Source organism: Glycine soja, chromosome 13 (genome assembly GCF_004193775.1).
Source record: "Glycine soja cultivar W05 chromosome 13, ASM419377v2, whole genome shotgun sequence".
Taxonomy (NCBI): Eukaryota; Viridiplantae; Streptophyta; class Magnoliopsida; order Fabales; family Fabaceae; genus Glycine; species Glycine soja.
Window position 1 is genome coordinate 18,925,422 of NC_041014.1, and position 14,158 is coordinate 18,939,579.

General features: G+C 36.3%; 3 protein-coding genes across 3 annotated transcripts; 2 read left to right on the plus strand and 1 right to left on the minus strand.

The window, feature by feature from the left end:
- Nucleotides 1–3,334: 3,334 nt before the first annotated feature.
- Nucleotides 3,335–5,897, minus strand: LOC114381006 (transmembrane emp24 domain-containing protein p24delta4-like). Its single transcript, XM_028340167.1, has 4 exons — nucleotides 5,524–5,897; nucleotides 4,643–4,849; nucleotides 4,173–4,249; nucleotides 3,335–3,796 (listed from the first exon to the last, which is right to left on the minus strand). The coding sequence occupies exons 1-4, from the start codon at nucleotides 5,740–5,742 to the stop codon at nucleotides 3,652–3,654; spliced, it is 648 nt and encodes a 215-aa protein (XP_028195968.1). The 5' UTR covers nucleotides 5,743–5,897; the 3' UTR covers nucleotides 3,335–3,651.
- A 980-nt stretch (nucleotides 5,898–6,877) lies between these two features.
- LOC114381663 (protein MAIN-LIKE 1-like) lies at nucleotides 6,878–8,599 on the plus strand. Its single transcript, XM_028340905.1, has 3 exons — nucleotides 6,878–7,036; nucleotides 7,501–7,923; nucleotides 8,018–8,599. Exons 1-3 carry the CDS (start codon nucleotides 6,878–6,880, stop codon nucleotides 8,597–8,599), a joined length of 1,164 nt encoding a protein of 387 aa, XP_028196706.1.
- Nucleotides 8,600–8,604: 5 nt separating this feature from the next.
- LOC114381664 lies at nucleotides 8,605–9,633 on the plus strand. Its single transcript, XM_028340906.1, has 4 exons — nucleotides 8,605–8,676; nucleotides 8,760–9,038; nucleotides 9,246–9,350; nucleotides 9,433–9,633. The coding sequence occupies exons 1-4, from the start codon at nucleotides 8,605–8,607 to the stop codon at nucleotides 9,631–9,633; spliced, it is 657 nt and encodes a 218-aa protein (XP_028196707.1).
- The last annotated feature ends 4,525 nt before the right edge of the window (nucleotides 9,634–14,158 follow it).

Here is a 14,158-nt window from a genome sequence, read left to right on the forward strand (position 1 = left end):
TAAAGAGGAAGTCATGATAAAAACATTGCACACTAACTGAATGGCCTAACTCTCTAACATTCCCCAGTGGAGTTGTCATCTATCGCAACCTACCCTTCGACAGGGGCGTAAAAAGGCCAAAACAGATGGGCCAAAGCGTTTGTTCCAAGGGAGAAAATGAGCAGAGTCTCCACCAACATTTATTCGAGGAAAACGTTAGAAAAATCAGAAAAGACAAAGGTCTGCGGATTTTGAAAATGAGGGTTTGGGAGTTGTTCACACGCGGGAAAGGTATTAGCACCCCACGTGTCCGTCACAAGGGACAATAACCTTTAATTGAGTGTGCAAATCATAACTTCAAAATTATGTATTTTCCCTTTTTATGTTTTTTATGCTTTTAATTTTTTGGGGTCGACAAGGGTGTTGCCCTTGCTCCTACGCATCCTTAGGTGCGATGAGGAAATCAAACCTACGTAGTTCTTTAAGTCTGAAAGTTTGTTGTGTTACATTATTTTTTATGTATTTTGAAAGATTGATTTTAATTACGAACAAAAGTCATTTAAGGCGTTGGACCTTAAAACGATCTTTTGATTTTGAAAATAAGAGAGAGTCGTTAAGGCGTTGGACCTTGAAACGATTTTCTCAAGTTTGAAAGACGGAGAGAATCGTTAAGGTGTTGGACCTTGAAACGATCCATTGATTTTTTTATGAAATGAATAAGTTTATGAGTTGGTTTTATTTTGGCTTCTTTTTTTTGTTTATTAACCTTCAATCCCTTAAAGATGAATTGCGGCACTAACGATCGATTAAAACTTACTTTACAAAAAAAAAAGCGATTACTGATGATAGGAGAAGGAGATGAAGATGCACAAAACAATAAAGAAGACCCCTAGGGGTCCATGAATCAAGTTCAAATTCTTAAAAGCAAACACTAACCGGACGAAGACCGAAGAACAAACAAAGAACAACCGAAGAACGAACGAAGAACAATGTAGAAATCGATTGCAGTCACGATTTGGTGGCAATTTAGCTTCCTTTTCTCTTCTTCCTTCTTTTTTTTCTTTTCTTTCTCTCAATTCTGGACCTTTGGACCTTGGAACCTCTTTCCTTCAGTCCCCTCATGCCTATTTATAGCAAAACAAAGTATTTAGGACAAAGGTAGCTCTCCCAGGCGAGCTGGTTACTTCACCATGAAGTTATCTTGGTGGCCTAGGCAAGCCAGAGGCTAGCTTGGGCAAGCCAGGGGTCTGAAAAAGCCTTAAAATGATCATTTTGCCCTCTCCTTTGAGTATTTTCATGTTCTTTTCCGAAATGTCAAAAAACCTTTTGTATTGTCGGAAACTGGTGTCAAGCAACTCAATTCGACTAGCAAGAATAAAAACTTTAGCAAATGATAGTCCTCAGACAAAATTAGGATATGACAATAATTAATCAGTAACTTCTTTGAATAAAAAGTTAGATTAGTACAAATTTGGTCTTTCTTTTATATCGTCTTATGAAGAAACATTCATATAGATTAACATTTGCCTCAACATGGGTGATGCGGGAGTCTTAAAAATAATTAACAAAAAAACTCATATTAATTAATTATATAAAAGGATTATCAATCTTATATGTGAATAAAAACGATAAAATGAATAAATATTCTTAATTTTTTTTGAATTTATTTTCAAATTACTGTAAAAAAAATATCATTTTCTTTGCGGTGAGTCATGTACAAATTTCATTTTCATATCTAATGAAAAATTTGATAAGAAGAAGTAAAAGTATCAGAACAATAACAAAACCCATCAACCAGAGGAAGAAGAAGAAATCATTCAGAATAAAAAAAAAAAGTCAGAACGGTTAATTTTAGAAAGAAAATAAAAAGATGGAGACGTAGATACAATTTTAAGAATGCGTTAAAAATATAATATAAGAAGAATGAGGTTAGAGGGATGCAAAAAAAATAATAAAAAGGATAGCAATAATAGAAACAACATATAAGGAAAAAAAATCTTCTTCAAATTACTATAAAGAAACACCTTTTTGTGGTGAATCACGTGCAGACCGTCATTTTTGTATCAAAAGAGAAATTGATAAGAAAAAAAAACAACAATAAGCCAGAAGAACAAAACAATAATCAATCAGAAGAAGAAAAAAATCAATTAGATAACCAAAAAATAATAAGTCATAACAATAAAAGATTAATTTTAGAAGAAAAAAAATGTAAATACAAATTTTTAAAATGCGTTATAAAATTATCTTTTTCTTCGGATTGCAAGATGCAAAGCTATAATAACAATGGAAACAACATGTAAGAAAATATTTTTTTCTTCAAATTACAATAAAAAATAATATATGTTTGTGGTGAATCGTGTACAAGCCATCGTTTTTGTATAAAAAAGAACTTTGATTAAACTAAAATAACCACATGCCAACTTTTCTGTCCTTTTAGGTGTATCAAAAGAGAAATTGATAAGAAGAAAAAAAATGATAAGTCTAAATGATAAAACAATAAATAATCAGAATAATAAAAGGTTAATTTTAGATGACGAAGTAGGAAAAAATGTAGATAAAAAGTTCAGAATCATTAAAAAAAAAAACGAGATTAGCTTGAGACTTGAGTATGAAGAACTTGTAGAAGATACCTAAAAGTTAGCCTTTTTGAAGAAGTAGGAGTACTTTTTTTAAACAATAAAAAAAAAACAGAAAGAGGAGTCTATAATGATACATACGAAAATGATTTTCAAAAAATATTCGCAAAACACATTACATTTTAAATTACATAATAAAATATATTTTTTTATTAATGGATGCAAGTAATAAAAAAACTAATTGTTAGTAATGAATAAAAAAAACTATTTTTTTTTCTTATATTCAGAGGCTTCTATTTTTTTCACTTTTATGTTATATGTTCCCTTATGATTTGTTTGCTTATGTAGTTTTTTTTTTGTGTAGTCTGGATGGTCAAAATAGTGACATTGAGGATAAAGGTGAAGATGGTATTAAAAGTTAGTCCTAACCTGCTTTTAACTTTTCTAATGTATTTTTATAAATACACAATCAAAACATGATTCCATTATAAAGCAAACAGGACACAACGGATTCATAATTTTAATGTGTCATTTGGGGTAAAAAAACCTATACAAAGGAATCATGTTTCGCTTATGCTTTATTTTTTCCACCTCCATATAAACAATAGAATTATTATTTTATTGTATTTTTGTCAAAAGGGTATTTTTGGGATAATGTTAAAAAAAACACCCACATGGGTAGTGCCAGTAGCAACTCCCACCCAAGTCTATTCCTTTTTCATAACTAAGCATATGGGCTTCCGGTCATGAGAATCCACTTGCAACAAAGACTTTGAAAATGATGCATAATATTTTTAAGTGACATATTGAAGAGATTCACTGTCACATATATAGCTGATGCTTAATGTAAAAAAAAAAAAAAAAAAAAATCAGTCTCGTTCCTTTGTAATTAGCCCCAATAGAACAGCTCTTCAATTCTGCATATCAGCATATCTATGTAATTTAACGCCGAAGTACACATTCCCTTGAAGGGGTACCCCTAATGATACATGATAAGTATCAACAAATGAAAAACTATACAACATAGAAATCATCCTATATTGTCCAAAACTTGAGTAAAAATGTTGTGTTGTGAATGCTCATGAGAAAGCAACAACTATATGAGTTTCTTCTTCAGAAAAAAGCGCTTCAGATACCACACTTGCAATACCGAAACCAAAATGCAGACACTAAGCGACATGATGCTAAACCAAGCCACTCTACCATTTGTTCTTTCACTGACTTCCCTCATCCTTGCTTCCCTGCAACAAAGTTCAAGAAAATGAATTTCTGAAATGCTCTAATCAACATTCAAGCATATTTGTAGCAGTTATTGTGCAGGACTAGATGCAAAATAGTTATTTCTTGTTTGCTAAGGGTAGCACAAACAAATGGCCCTTTTGTTTTTAAGGAAGAGACCAAACTACTCAACTTCAATGAAGAAACATTTTCTCATATGGACTGGTTACATATTTTTTAGGAGTAATGATACATATTTAAGTGGTTGTAACTTTGAAGAGCCTTACTTTATAGGTATAAAGAAGAGCCTAAGTTCATAAATGCCTCACATCAACTATGAGAAACTAAGACTCTGATCAAATTAAAATCAAACATAAAGTGTAACGAGATAGTATTTACTTATCCTTCAAATAAACTAGATAGCCGTGGATGGCCTCCACTGCTCCTTCAAGTTTCCTGAGCTCAAGTTCAACACCCTTAAACCAAAGCAGAAAAATTAAACTAATTAATTATTTAATAATAATTAAAATAAAAATGAACCACAAACATGTACAAGTTTTATTTATTACCGAATGAATAATAATGCACAAATAGTATGAGTTTTTTTACGACAATGTTCAATCACAGATTCTGTATAAATTTCCATTATTGTAGCTTAAAACTTGTAAGCTTTCAGCTTTTCAGCTCTTAACGATGCAGACTTATAATAAGTTGCAGGCTTATAATTAGTTTTCAGCTAGTTTATAAGCTAATTTTACCAAACACATGACACACCCAAATGATTTCTAATTGATTCATTTAGATATCCCTATAAAACTCTTGTACTTACAAAGGCAATGACAGAACATGAATGAATTTCATTAGTTTACCTCTATCTTTTCTTTCTTTGCAACAGACTCCCAATCCTTGGCATAAATTCCTGTTTTCCAGTCAAGGCTTACAGTTGCTTCTTCTTGATGTTTACCATCCATCCAAAAGCACGCGACGTAGTTCCCACTCTCAGCTGTTGTAAATGCAAATTGTCCTTGTGTGGCATTTTCATTGTGGTGAAGGTTATTTCCATAAGGAGATGTTACCTGGGAAAATAAACAAAATCAAATTAGCAACATGAACCCTTTAAAACTATATTCAGTTACACCTTATAACCCAACGTCTTTATTTCACAACATTAGGAATCAAGAGAAGGAAGATCTCAATTCTCAAATCTGCAACAGGGAATGTGAGCAACAAATCAGCTGAGAAATTTGTTTAATTTCAGAAGTGTCCAACCTTAGTATCGAATGTACCAAAAAGTATGCAGGTTTCTTCATTTGTGAAGTTTAGTAATTGGGTTAAATGCATTGTAGGTCCTTTAATTTTTGGTCAAAATTGATCTTAAGCCATATACTTTTAAAACGAAAATTTTGATCTACCAATGCTTTATAATTGGCGAAATTCGTCTCTGGATCCTAATTTCCTAAGTTTCATAAAAAGACACGAATTCAGCAATTTTTGAAAAATATGAGAACCAAAATATCCTAACATAAGAATATTCACACAAAATCGGATTAATCTATGTTTCTCCATAATTCTATATGATTCAACGTGAATCCAATCACACACATTGACTATCTAATAGACCAATTTCAATGCATAAGGAATCAAACAACAAGAGAAGTAGCCAGCAACTCTAAACCAACCAAACTGGATAAAAAATAAAAATAAAAACATGGACTTTTCATGTGGATTTGGGAACATTAATGAGACATACCTTGACAGAAAGTGTTTGAAGCCCACCCTCTTGAGTAACAACATAGTAATCGGCTAAAACGACAACGTTTGACTGGATTTCCTCAGACAAACACTTAGTCCCCGAAGTGGGGAGTGTTAACCACACAGCCTCTGCCAGGGGCAACACATAAAAATGAGCCGCGAAGCATAACAACATCACCACAGAAATTCCAATTCGAGAGTTTCTGTCCCTAGCCATTGGCGAAGGTTGACCTTGGAATCAGACACTGTCTTGTTACAGAGCAGATCTGCAATTTGTCAAATTTTGAGTATTGTAATGTCTCTTGCGTTTGGGTGAGGAAAAGTTCAGTGTTTAACTTTTTTAGTGAGACAAGAGTGTGGGTAGGTTCAGAAGTTAAGTTTGTGTTGTTTTGGTCAAAACTGAAAAAGAAGTTGGTGGCGGTGACGCATTTGCTGCCTACATGGCTTTGTATCGACCAATCACGTTTGTGAAGGAAAGTCCATGTAAGGAAAGGTGCCACATAAACATTGTCTTGTGCCACGTGCCGTTTTGGCATTAAGGCCACAAATTCAGGTAAAATTTAAGAGTTCTATCACATTCATACTAGAGTTAATTACACAAACCTTTCAAAATTTAGACTTATTACACTTAATATCTTTTCATTTTATAACATTATTACTTTTGTCTTCTTGTCTGTAACGGCGTCCAACTTTCGTTAACTTTTCAAAAAAATCAAATAAAATAAAAATCAACTTTATGATAATCTTAACTTGCCCCTTCATTTAATATACATAGATTAGGGTTTGGGGTGACTTTCAACTCTCTCTCAAGGCCTCGCCTTCATTGCGCTCTTGCCTGCCGCTGTCATCCTTCCATCCACGATGACCAAAACATATTGGAACAAAATTAAATCAATATATAGAAACATGATCAAAACATGTATTGTGAAATTCTAACTCTAGATCAATCCGATCCATCATAGATTCAACCTAGAGGGTCAGGTCCTAGGTAGATTGGGTTAGTTTTTTCATAATTAGAATAGGGGGCATGCTAGGTGCATCCAGCAATGTTGCTGGTGCATCCAGTAATTTTTTGAAATGGTAAAATTGTCCTTAAGTTAAAATTTAAAAACAAAACGCATTGCCTTTGTTTTCTTCCCCACCTTTCTGGCTTTTTTCTTCTTTTCTTCGTTCCTTCTTCCTCTGCACCTGAAGTTGCCATTGTTGTGTTGCTGCGAAGCTTTCGTGGTGCCGTTGCTGCGTTTATGTCGTCAAGGTTAGTAACCCCTATCTCCCCTCCTCTCGTAGGTTAACTGTTTAGTTAGTTTAGGAGATGATGGCTTTAGGGTAGAAGACATGGAAATCGCCTGAAAATGGCGAAGAGCAACCGTTCCGATAGAAGAAAAGTTCTTCCGGAGAAGCTACCAGAAGAACTTGTTCCGGTAGCTTCTCCAAAAGAAGGTTCTTCTGGTAGAACAAAAAATTCTTCCGGAGAAGCTACCGGAAGAACTTCTTCCGGGGAACTTCTTCCGGTAGCTTCCGGAAGAAGTTCTTCCGGTAGCTTCTCCGGAAGAACCTTCTTCCGGTAGAACAAATTGTTCTACTGGAAGAAGGAATAATTTTTTTCAAAATTAGTTTTGTTTTTTTATAAATGAATTTGTTTTTTTTTTAATTTTTCTTTATAATAATTCAAATATTTATGATTTCATGGTGGTAAGTAAAAAAATTAATTAAATATTATATATTAGGTTAAATTTTTGTTTTTTTTTGTATTTGCATAAAAAATTTGGTATTAGGGTTAGGACCTAGTTGAGTGTAAGATATTTGTTTAGTGGTTGAGTGTGTAGGGTTTGGTTTAGGGTAGTCAACAATGCTTAGGGTAGTGTGATTAGGGTTTATAACGTAAAGCTGAAGATTTATGTCAATATATGTAGGTTTTTAATTATATGAATAGTTTATTTGACCCAAAAAAATATGTGTTCTTCATGATTTGCAGATCATGGTTAGAACACGAGGTTTAGGTCATGCTTTAGCTAGGGTTATAGGCAGAGGTAGACATGATGAGCATGATGCAATCGATGTTCCCCAGAGGCGTAGGCCTACTGCATCAGCCAGTAGGCGACGAGTACATATTACGATTGATGAGGGTGTTCCTCAGGTGACTGAGGATGTTCCTCATATGGCGGAGGATGTTCCTCAGGTGACTGAGGATGTCCCTCATGTGGCTGACGATGTTGCTCAGATGAGTGAAGATGCGCCTCAGATGATCGCGGACGTAGATGCGACTATTGTAGAGGACTTAGGTCGTGATGGTGCTAAGGGGTCACATGCTGATGAGGGATTCCCTGGTGGGCCCCGTGACCCATCAGTTCCGACTTCATTTGCAGAGCATGTCGCACATGCCATTTGGACTAGACAGGTATTATAATTTCTTACTTTTTTTCTTCTTGATTTGTTTGTCATTAAAAAAATTTGATATTTGTGTATTTTGAATGATTTGTACTTCAATTCAGGAGCGTCCTAAGCTGAAGTTGGTGTCGCATGGGAGGAAGGTGGCATTAATTGGGAGGCCAGTGCCTGCGATTGAAGACCTGGTTGTCACCACAGGATTAAGTCCATTGATCGAGTGTACAGTTGTAATCGGCAATCCTGGACTTATATCCGTATTTGTGGAGAGGCGGCACAGGGAGACCAGCACATTCCACCTTCTAGTAGGAGAGTTGACGATCACACTAGATGATGTGTCGTCACTCCTCCATCTCCCTATCAGTGGCGCTTTCCACAGCTTCGAGGCTATTTCCGTGGATGAGACGGTATTTTTGTTGATGGAGTTGCTCGAGGTGTCTGGTGAGGAGGCTAGAGCCGAGTCAATACGAGCGCGCAGGGCATATGTACACCTCTCATGGGTTCAGGAGATCTATGAAATGAGATGTCAGGCACGACGATGGATTGTAGCAGCTCGTGCTTATCTACTACACCTGGTCGGTTGCACTCTTTTTTCTAACAAGAGTGCAACAAATGTTCATGTGGTACATCTAGAGGCTTTTCGCGACCTGGGTCAAAGTGGGGGTATGCCTGGGGAGCTGCGACCCTGATTCATATGTATGACCAGTTAGATGAAGCTTCTAGGACCACGACACGACAGATTGGGGGGTACCTTACTTTATTACAGGTAAATTTTGTGTTCGTAATATGTTACATTGGATTATGATGTAAACATGTTTTTATGTTATGTTAACCTAATTTTTTTTGTAGTGCTGGATCTATGAGCATTTTCCGAGTGTGCATCAGTGCGTCACCGATGATGCGTATGAGGAGACGTTCCCTCGTGCCTCCCGGTGGCTGACGATGAAGGCTCATATGAAGGGAATTATAGGAGCGTTGTACCGGGCACATTGTGATGCTTTGACAGTCACAGACGTGTGCTGGTTGCCTTATAGTGACCATCGAGGGGTTAGGGGGTTTGAGCTGATTTCATCGTTCCAGGGTCAGCTAAAATGGGGTCCTACGGCGGTCACAATTCAACCAGAGAGGGTGCTACACCAGTTTGGGTACATTCAGAGCATCCCTTAGCTGCCTGTTAGCGCTTCGTTGTCATATGATGATATAGATGACAGGTGGATGCATTTCTTGGACCACGTAGTAGCTGTGGGTTACCTTTGTGTAGTGTCTGGGTAGGTATCTACGGATTACATGGAGTGATTTTTCCAAATATCTCACCCATTCATGATACCGACTCAGGCAAGTGACCAGCCCAGACATGCACCTGCCCCAGACCATGAGGACTACATGCAGCCGGACATCCCACAGGTTCCAGTGGCATTTGACCCCCCTCGACGTGCAGTGGTAAGATTGTTTGCCCATTTAATGTTTGATGAATTGTTATTTATTTTAAATTTTGTAATAAATTTTTTTATGACTGACACAGGATGATTACAAAGGTTGTGAGGCGATCGCAAAAAGGTTGGAGCGTGTGCTCAACCTTAGGATGGTCACTGTAGGGACAGAGTTACATGATATCATGCAAGATTGCCTGAGGATCGCCAAGGGGTTGCCAGCGCAGATGGAAGTGTTAGGGCTCGACAAAGACGACGCACAGAGCATTGATGATGTTTTTTATGTTTTGTAGTTGACATCATTTGTTGTATTTGTTACACTTTTTTGTTTAATATAGTTTACTTTTTTTGTACTCTATATGACACACTGATTCTGATTCCGATTCCGAAAATGATGACTTTCCTTCATAAGAATGAGATTAAAATTATAAATTTTAAAAATAAGATATCTAAATGTTTATGTTTTAAAGTAACAGCTAAATTTTTTTAAAAAATAGGATTTGGAGCCTTTAGACATGTTCAAGTACCCATGTTCGGGGTTTTTTTAAAATTATGCGCGAGTCACTTAAGATATTCGAGGGGTGCTATTTCTCATGTTTGGACGTCAAAGAAGCCAAAAAAAATAATATCGTCAGACGGTTCCACCGAATAACACCTCAAAAAACAAGCACGAAATTAAAAAAAATAATAAGATTTGGAGCCTTCAAACATGTTCAAGTACCCATGTTCGGGGGTTTTTTAAAATTATGCGCGAGTCACCTAAGACATTTGTGAGGTGCTATTTCTCATGTTTGGACGTCAAAGAAGCCAAAAAAAATAATATCGTCAGCCATTTCCACCGAATAACACCTCAAAAAACAAGCACGAAATTAAAAAAAAAATAGGATTTGGAGCCTTCAAACATGTTCAAGTACCCATGTTTGGGGGCTTTTTAAAATTATGTGTGAGTCACCTAAGACATTCAAGGGGCACTATTTCTCATGTTTGGACATCAAAGAAGCCAAAAAAAATATCGTAAGCCGATTCTACCGAATAACACTTCAGAAAACAAGCACGAAATTAAAAAAAAAAAGGATTTCCACCCTTCAATTTTATTATGGAATTCAAACACGCTGTAAACAAACAGATAAAAGTTACATTAAAAACAAAAAAAAAATGTTGCATTCAGTCGTTTAGTGATGTGGCATCCACATCGTCTTCGAATTCCATACCATGTTTAGTAAAAACAGCTAAAATTTCTATTGGCCCATATTTTTTCCAGTAGTTAGACTGTACTAACACCTTCAGCACTTCATCATCGGTTTTCAGCTCATTAATTTCATATTTTATAATTTTATCTGAATACTCAAAACGTCCTGGTTGTCGAAAAAGCAATTGTCTTACCGCTTGTGATTCATGAATTCCATGAGGGGGAATCCCTTTAGGTGCAATTTGCTTTATCAAATCCTTCAGTTCATCGAGGGTACATCCTGAAGGAATTTCAAATTTCTTTGGATTTTTTCCTGTGAACGTGTATCCTACAAATTTGTTCTGGGGTGGCATGTTCCATCTCCCGTTGTAATACAAGAGCGCATCATGAGTAGGGGTCGTAGTGCGTTCAAGTAAGTTTATTACTTCATTTGGTATTCTTCAAACGGTGCATAATAACTCAATCGTACCAACACACGAAAATTGATCATTACACATTAACAATATGTTGACATCGTCATCGTTTATCAATTGCATACATTGAAAGCAAATTTGGTTACCTGTGTGGGTGAATGGCTGGCGGTAGTGAATTTCATCCAAAAATTGTTTATCGATTAGCTAAAGGGTATTGTGTATTATGGTTTTTAGGCTTACAAAATCACAGCTATTTGGTACTTGAATGGGCACCAGAGTGGAAGTTTGGAAGTAAACCCCACTATCATTGTGAATAATCGATCCAATTGGAAAAATGAAACCCAACCTTGAGTTGACAATCATCTGACAGCTAGTTTCTGCTAAAAATGTCATACTTTGTGTATCAATTGGGAGAGTATGTGAAAGCAAGATAATGTGTGATTTATTACATGGTTCTCACCAACAGATTGCTTCACTTTTTTTTTTATAAAAGAACACGCGTGAACATGTTTTGTGTTTATGTTTTCTACTAAGTCAATGTCATGTCACGCTCAAACTTTAATACGCATGCATATCATTATGTGTTGTCAATTATGACAACGATGTATCGTACATGCATAATTGATTTTGGTTGCACCAGCTAATTTTTTTCTTAACGCAATGAGTACTTAATAATTACCCTTTAATGGCTTACAACAAATTACATCGCATAATGAATACAAATAGATAAATAATGCATTTTCAGTCTTCATTTAGGCCGACATAGTCTCTTTTGAATGACATCAAACTTGTGTACTGCTGCATTCTACTAATATATGGAGTTGTCCACTGCTTTGCTTGAGAATAACAATTGATTGACCACAACAACGCTAAAGGCGGTAAAGGACAGGGGTCTTTCAAATAAACCTATTGTGCGTGAACAAACATTATTAACTCAAATGAACCAGGGAAGTAATTGCATAATTCTTAGATTAACTACCTTCAATGTACCTGAACAAAATGATTTCCAAACACGTGACTGACACATATCATGCAATGCACAGAAGAATCGGGTGGTGGTTGATTTCTAAGAGGAAAAAATGTCATGCTTTGTTTTCGAGACAACGGCACAAGGATGATGTTATATCGTGATACAATGACATATCCCATCTCCTTTATATCCATCCACTTGTTCACACTAACCTGAATCAAGCAAACATACACATCTAAGTTATTTAAAGTTTGTTCTTAAAAAAATAACCTAAAAACATACCTTTGAAAACCCATCAACAAGTAGGGACAGCCTTAATTGTTCAAATTTCTCTGTGCCACCGAAGAGGTTGGTGTAGTCATGCGACCATCTGCCAAGTTCTTTAATCAATTTGTTGCGCACCAACGGCCAAGAATCTTCCCCCATACCTAATAAACTGGCAATGGACCGATATCCACAGTTACCGTCCACTTTCACATCCACAACATTGTGAATGAAATCCTGTATAAATGGCGTAAATTGATCCAACATCGGGATGATCCTTGTTGGCTTCGACGGTTTAGAAGATGATGCACTACGTTTCACGGAAGAGTTTTTGCTTTGAAGAGAATGAAAAGCATCAACATACTCCCAGTAAGACGGATCGCGCTTTGTGGATCTTTGACTTCTTTTCATCGGTTTCTTCGGTGCACCTTTAGTGTTGACCTTTGACGGAGGAGGGCACATAGAGTTATGATCAGGGTATGCAATATCTCAAAGTTTACTCTTGAGAGTTAGTTTGCCACACACATCAAGTTCCTCAAATATTTTAGATATGGTCTCAATCTCTTCCTTGATGCTGACTTCGGCCTCACATAACCCTTGGTCTGAAAAGCAAAGTCTCCTCCAGAACATATGGTTTGAATCCACTGGGATGCTGCCAGTAGTATACCTAGAAAGCTCACATGCACAAGGAAGACCGAGTGTGCTTCTCATCACATAACCATAAGAAGAGGGATCATTGCCGAGATAACGTAGACGTTCAACCTCGCCAATAATCTCATTTAAAGCATTCCTTGAAACCATTCCAACAAGCCTCTTGTATAAGGTTTTTTTTAAATACATGCTCAACCACATGCGTACTGGTTTCAAAGGATGCTTTAATTTCAACGTGTTGCAGCGTGATCATGTTGTTCATGGCATCCCAAACACTACACAGGTCTCCAAGGCTATTTTGTAATACTCTTTTTAGAGCCCAATGAGCTGATTCAACCCTACATTTAAAATACACAACAAACATGAAAAATATACAACAATTAAATACCATTTATTAATAATCCTTACTAGAAAAAAAATAAGATTTTAATACCTGTTTGTTGTTGTGTTGCCTAGGTGCATGACCTTATTCGTCCAGGCTGTAATAAATTTTTCCTTGTGAGGGATAATCCATGTGTCATAGTCAACGAACATTGGCCAAGATGAAAAAGCAATTTGAAACTTCTGAAGGGACTCAGCAAATTGTTGTTCCGACGGACAATCAACCAAAGTACCCCAGTTATCCATCACATAGTCCCAGACATTTTTTTGACCGATTAAAGATTTGCACTTCGCCTTGACATTCTTATCGATGTGAAACCTGCACAACAAGTTTGTACACTCCGGGAACACAATTTTCACTGCATTCATCAGTGTTAGGTCTCTGTCAGTGACAATAACAATAGGGAGACAATCATTTCTTAAAAATAGACCTCGAAACCATTCCAAAGCCCATACAATATTATTAACACGCTCACCCTCCAGATATGCAAACCCAGCAGAGAATGTCATCGCCGTTGGTGTCACCCCAACAAAGTCAAGTAGTGGAATTCTGTACCTATTTGTTTTGTAGGTACTATCTATAAAAAAAAACACCAAATGACATGCATTGCATAACTTTACTGCATCTGGGTGACACCAAAAATAGATCATGCACTACAACTTCATCCTTCAATCTATGCCAATGAATGTATTGATCACGTTCGAGAAGCTTCATCAGATGTTGCATTTTGGTATCAGCTCCTCTTATTGAAGAACGATATGCACTTCTTGCATTGTAAATTTGCTTGATCATGGTGCAACTATTGGCATTGTGCTCCTTCAATGTTAGCAAGATGTTTTTTGGTTTCACCATCAACTTTGTCATATCAGCAATAATTTTCTTTTCATCCTTAGTCAATTGCCCAGCGTATGGATGTCCAACTAAGGACTTGGCCAATTCATGATTGTGA

What these genes read in the sequence shown, in the direction of transcription:
- LOC114381006 (XM_028340167.1), bottom strand. Translation starts at nt 5,742, where the DNA reads ATGGCTAGGGACAGAAACTCTCGAATTGGAATTTCTGTGGTGATGTTG. An exon ending in CAAAGAAAGAAAAGATAGAG is followed by an intron (nt 4,250 to 4,642) that starts GTAAACTAATGA and finishes CTTTGGTTTAAG; the next exon opens with GGTGTTGAACTTGAGCTCAG. An exon ending in CTAGTTTATTTGAAGGATAA is followed by an intron (nt 3,797 to 4,172) that starts GTAAATACTATC and finishes ACTTTGTTGCAG; the next exon opens with GGAAGCAAGGATGAGGGAAG.
- LOC114381663 (XM_028340905.1), top strand. Translation starts at nt 6,878, where the DNA reads ATGGCGAAGAGCAACCGTTCCGATAGAAGAAAAGTTCTTCCGGAGAAG. An exon ending in CTTCCGGGGAACTTCTTCCG is followed by an intron (nt 7,037 to 7,500) that starts GTAGCTTCCGGA and finishes CATGATTTGCAG; the next exon opens with ATCATGGTTAGAACACGAGG. An exon ending in ATGCCATTTGGACTAGACAG is followed by an intron (nt 7,924 to 8,017) that starts GTATTATAATTT and finishes ACTTCAATTCAG; the next exon opens with GAGCGTCCTAAGCTGAAGTT.
- LOC114381664 (XM_028340906.1), top strand. Translation starts at nt 8,605, where the DNA reads ATGTATGACCAGTTAGATGAAGCTTCTAGGACCACGACACGACAGATT. An exon ending in TCACAATTCAACCAGAGAGG is followed by an intron (nt 9,039 to 9,245) that starts GTGCTACACCAG and finishes ATACCGACTCAG; the next exon opens with GCAAGTGACCAGCCCAGACA. An exon ending in ACCCCCCTCGACGTGCAGTG is followed by an intron (nt 9,351 to 9,432) that starts GTAAGATTGTTT and finishes TGACTGACACAG; the next exon opens with GATGATTACAAAGGTTGTGA.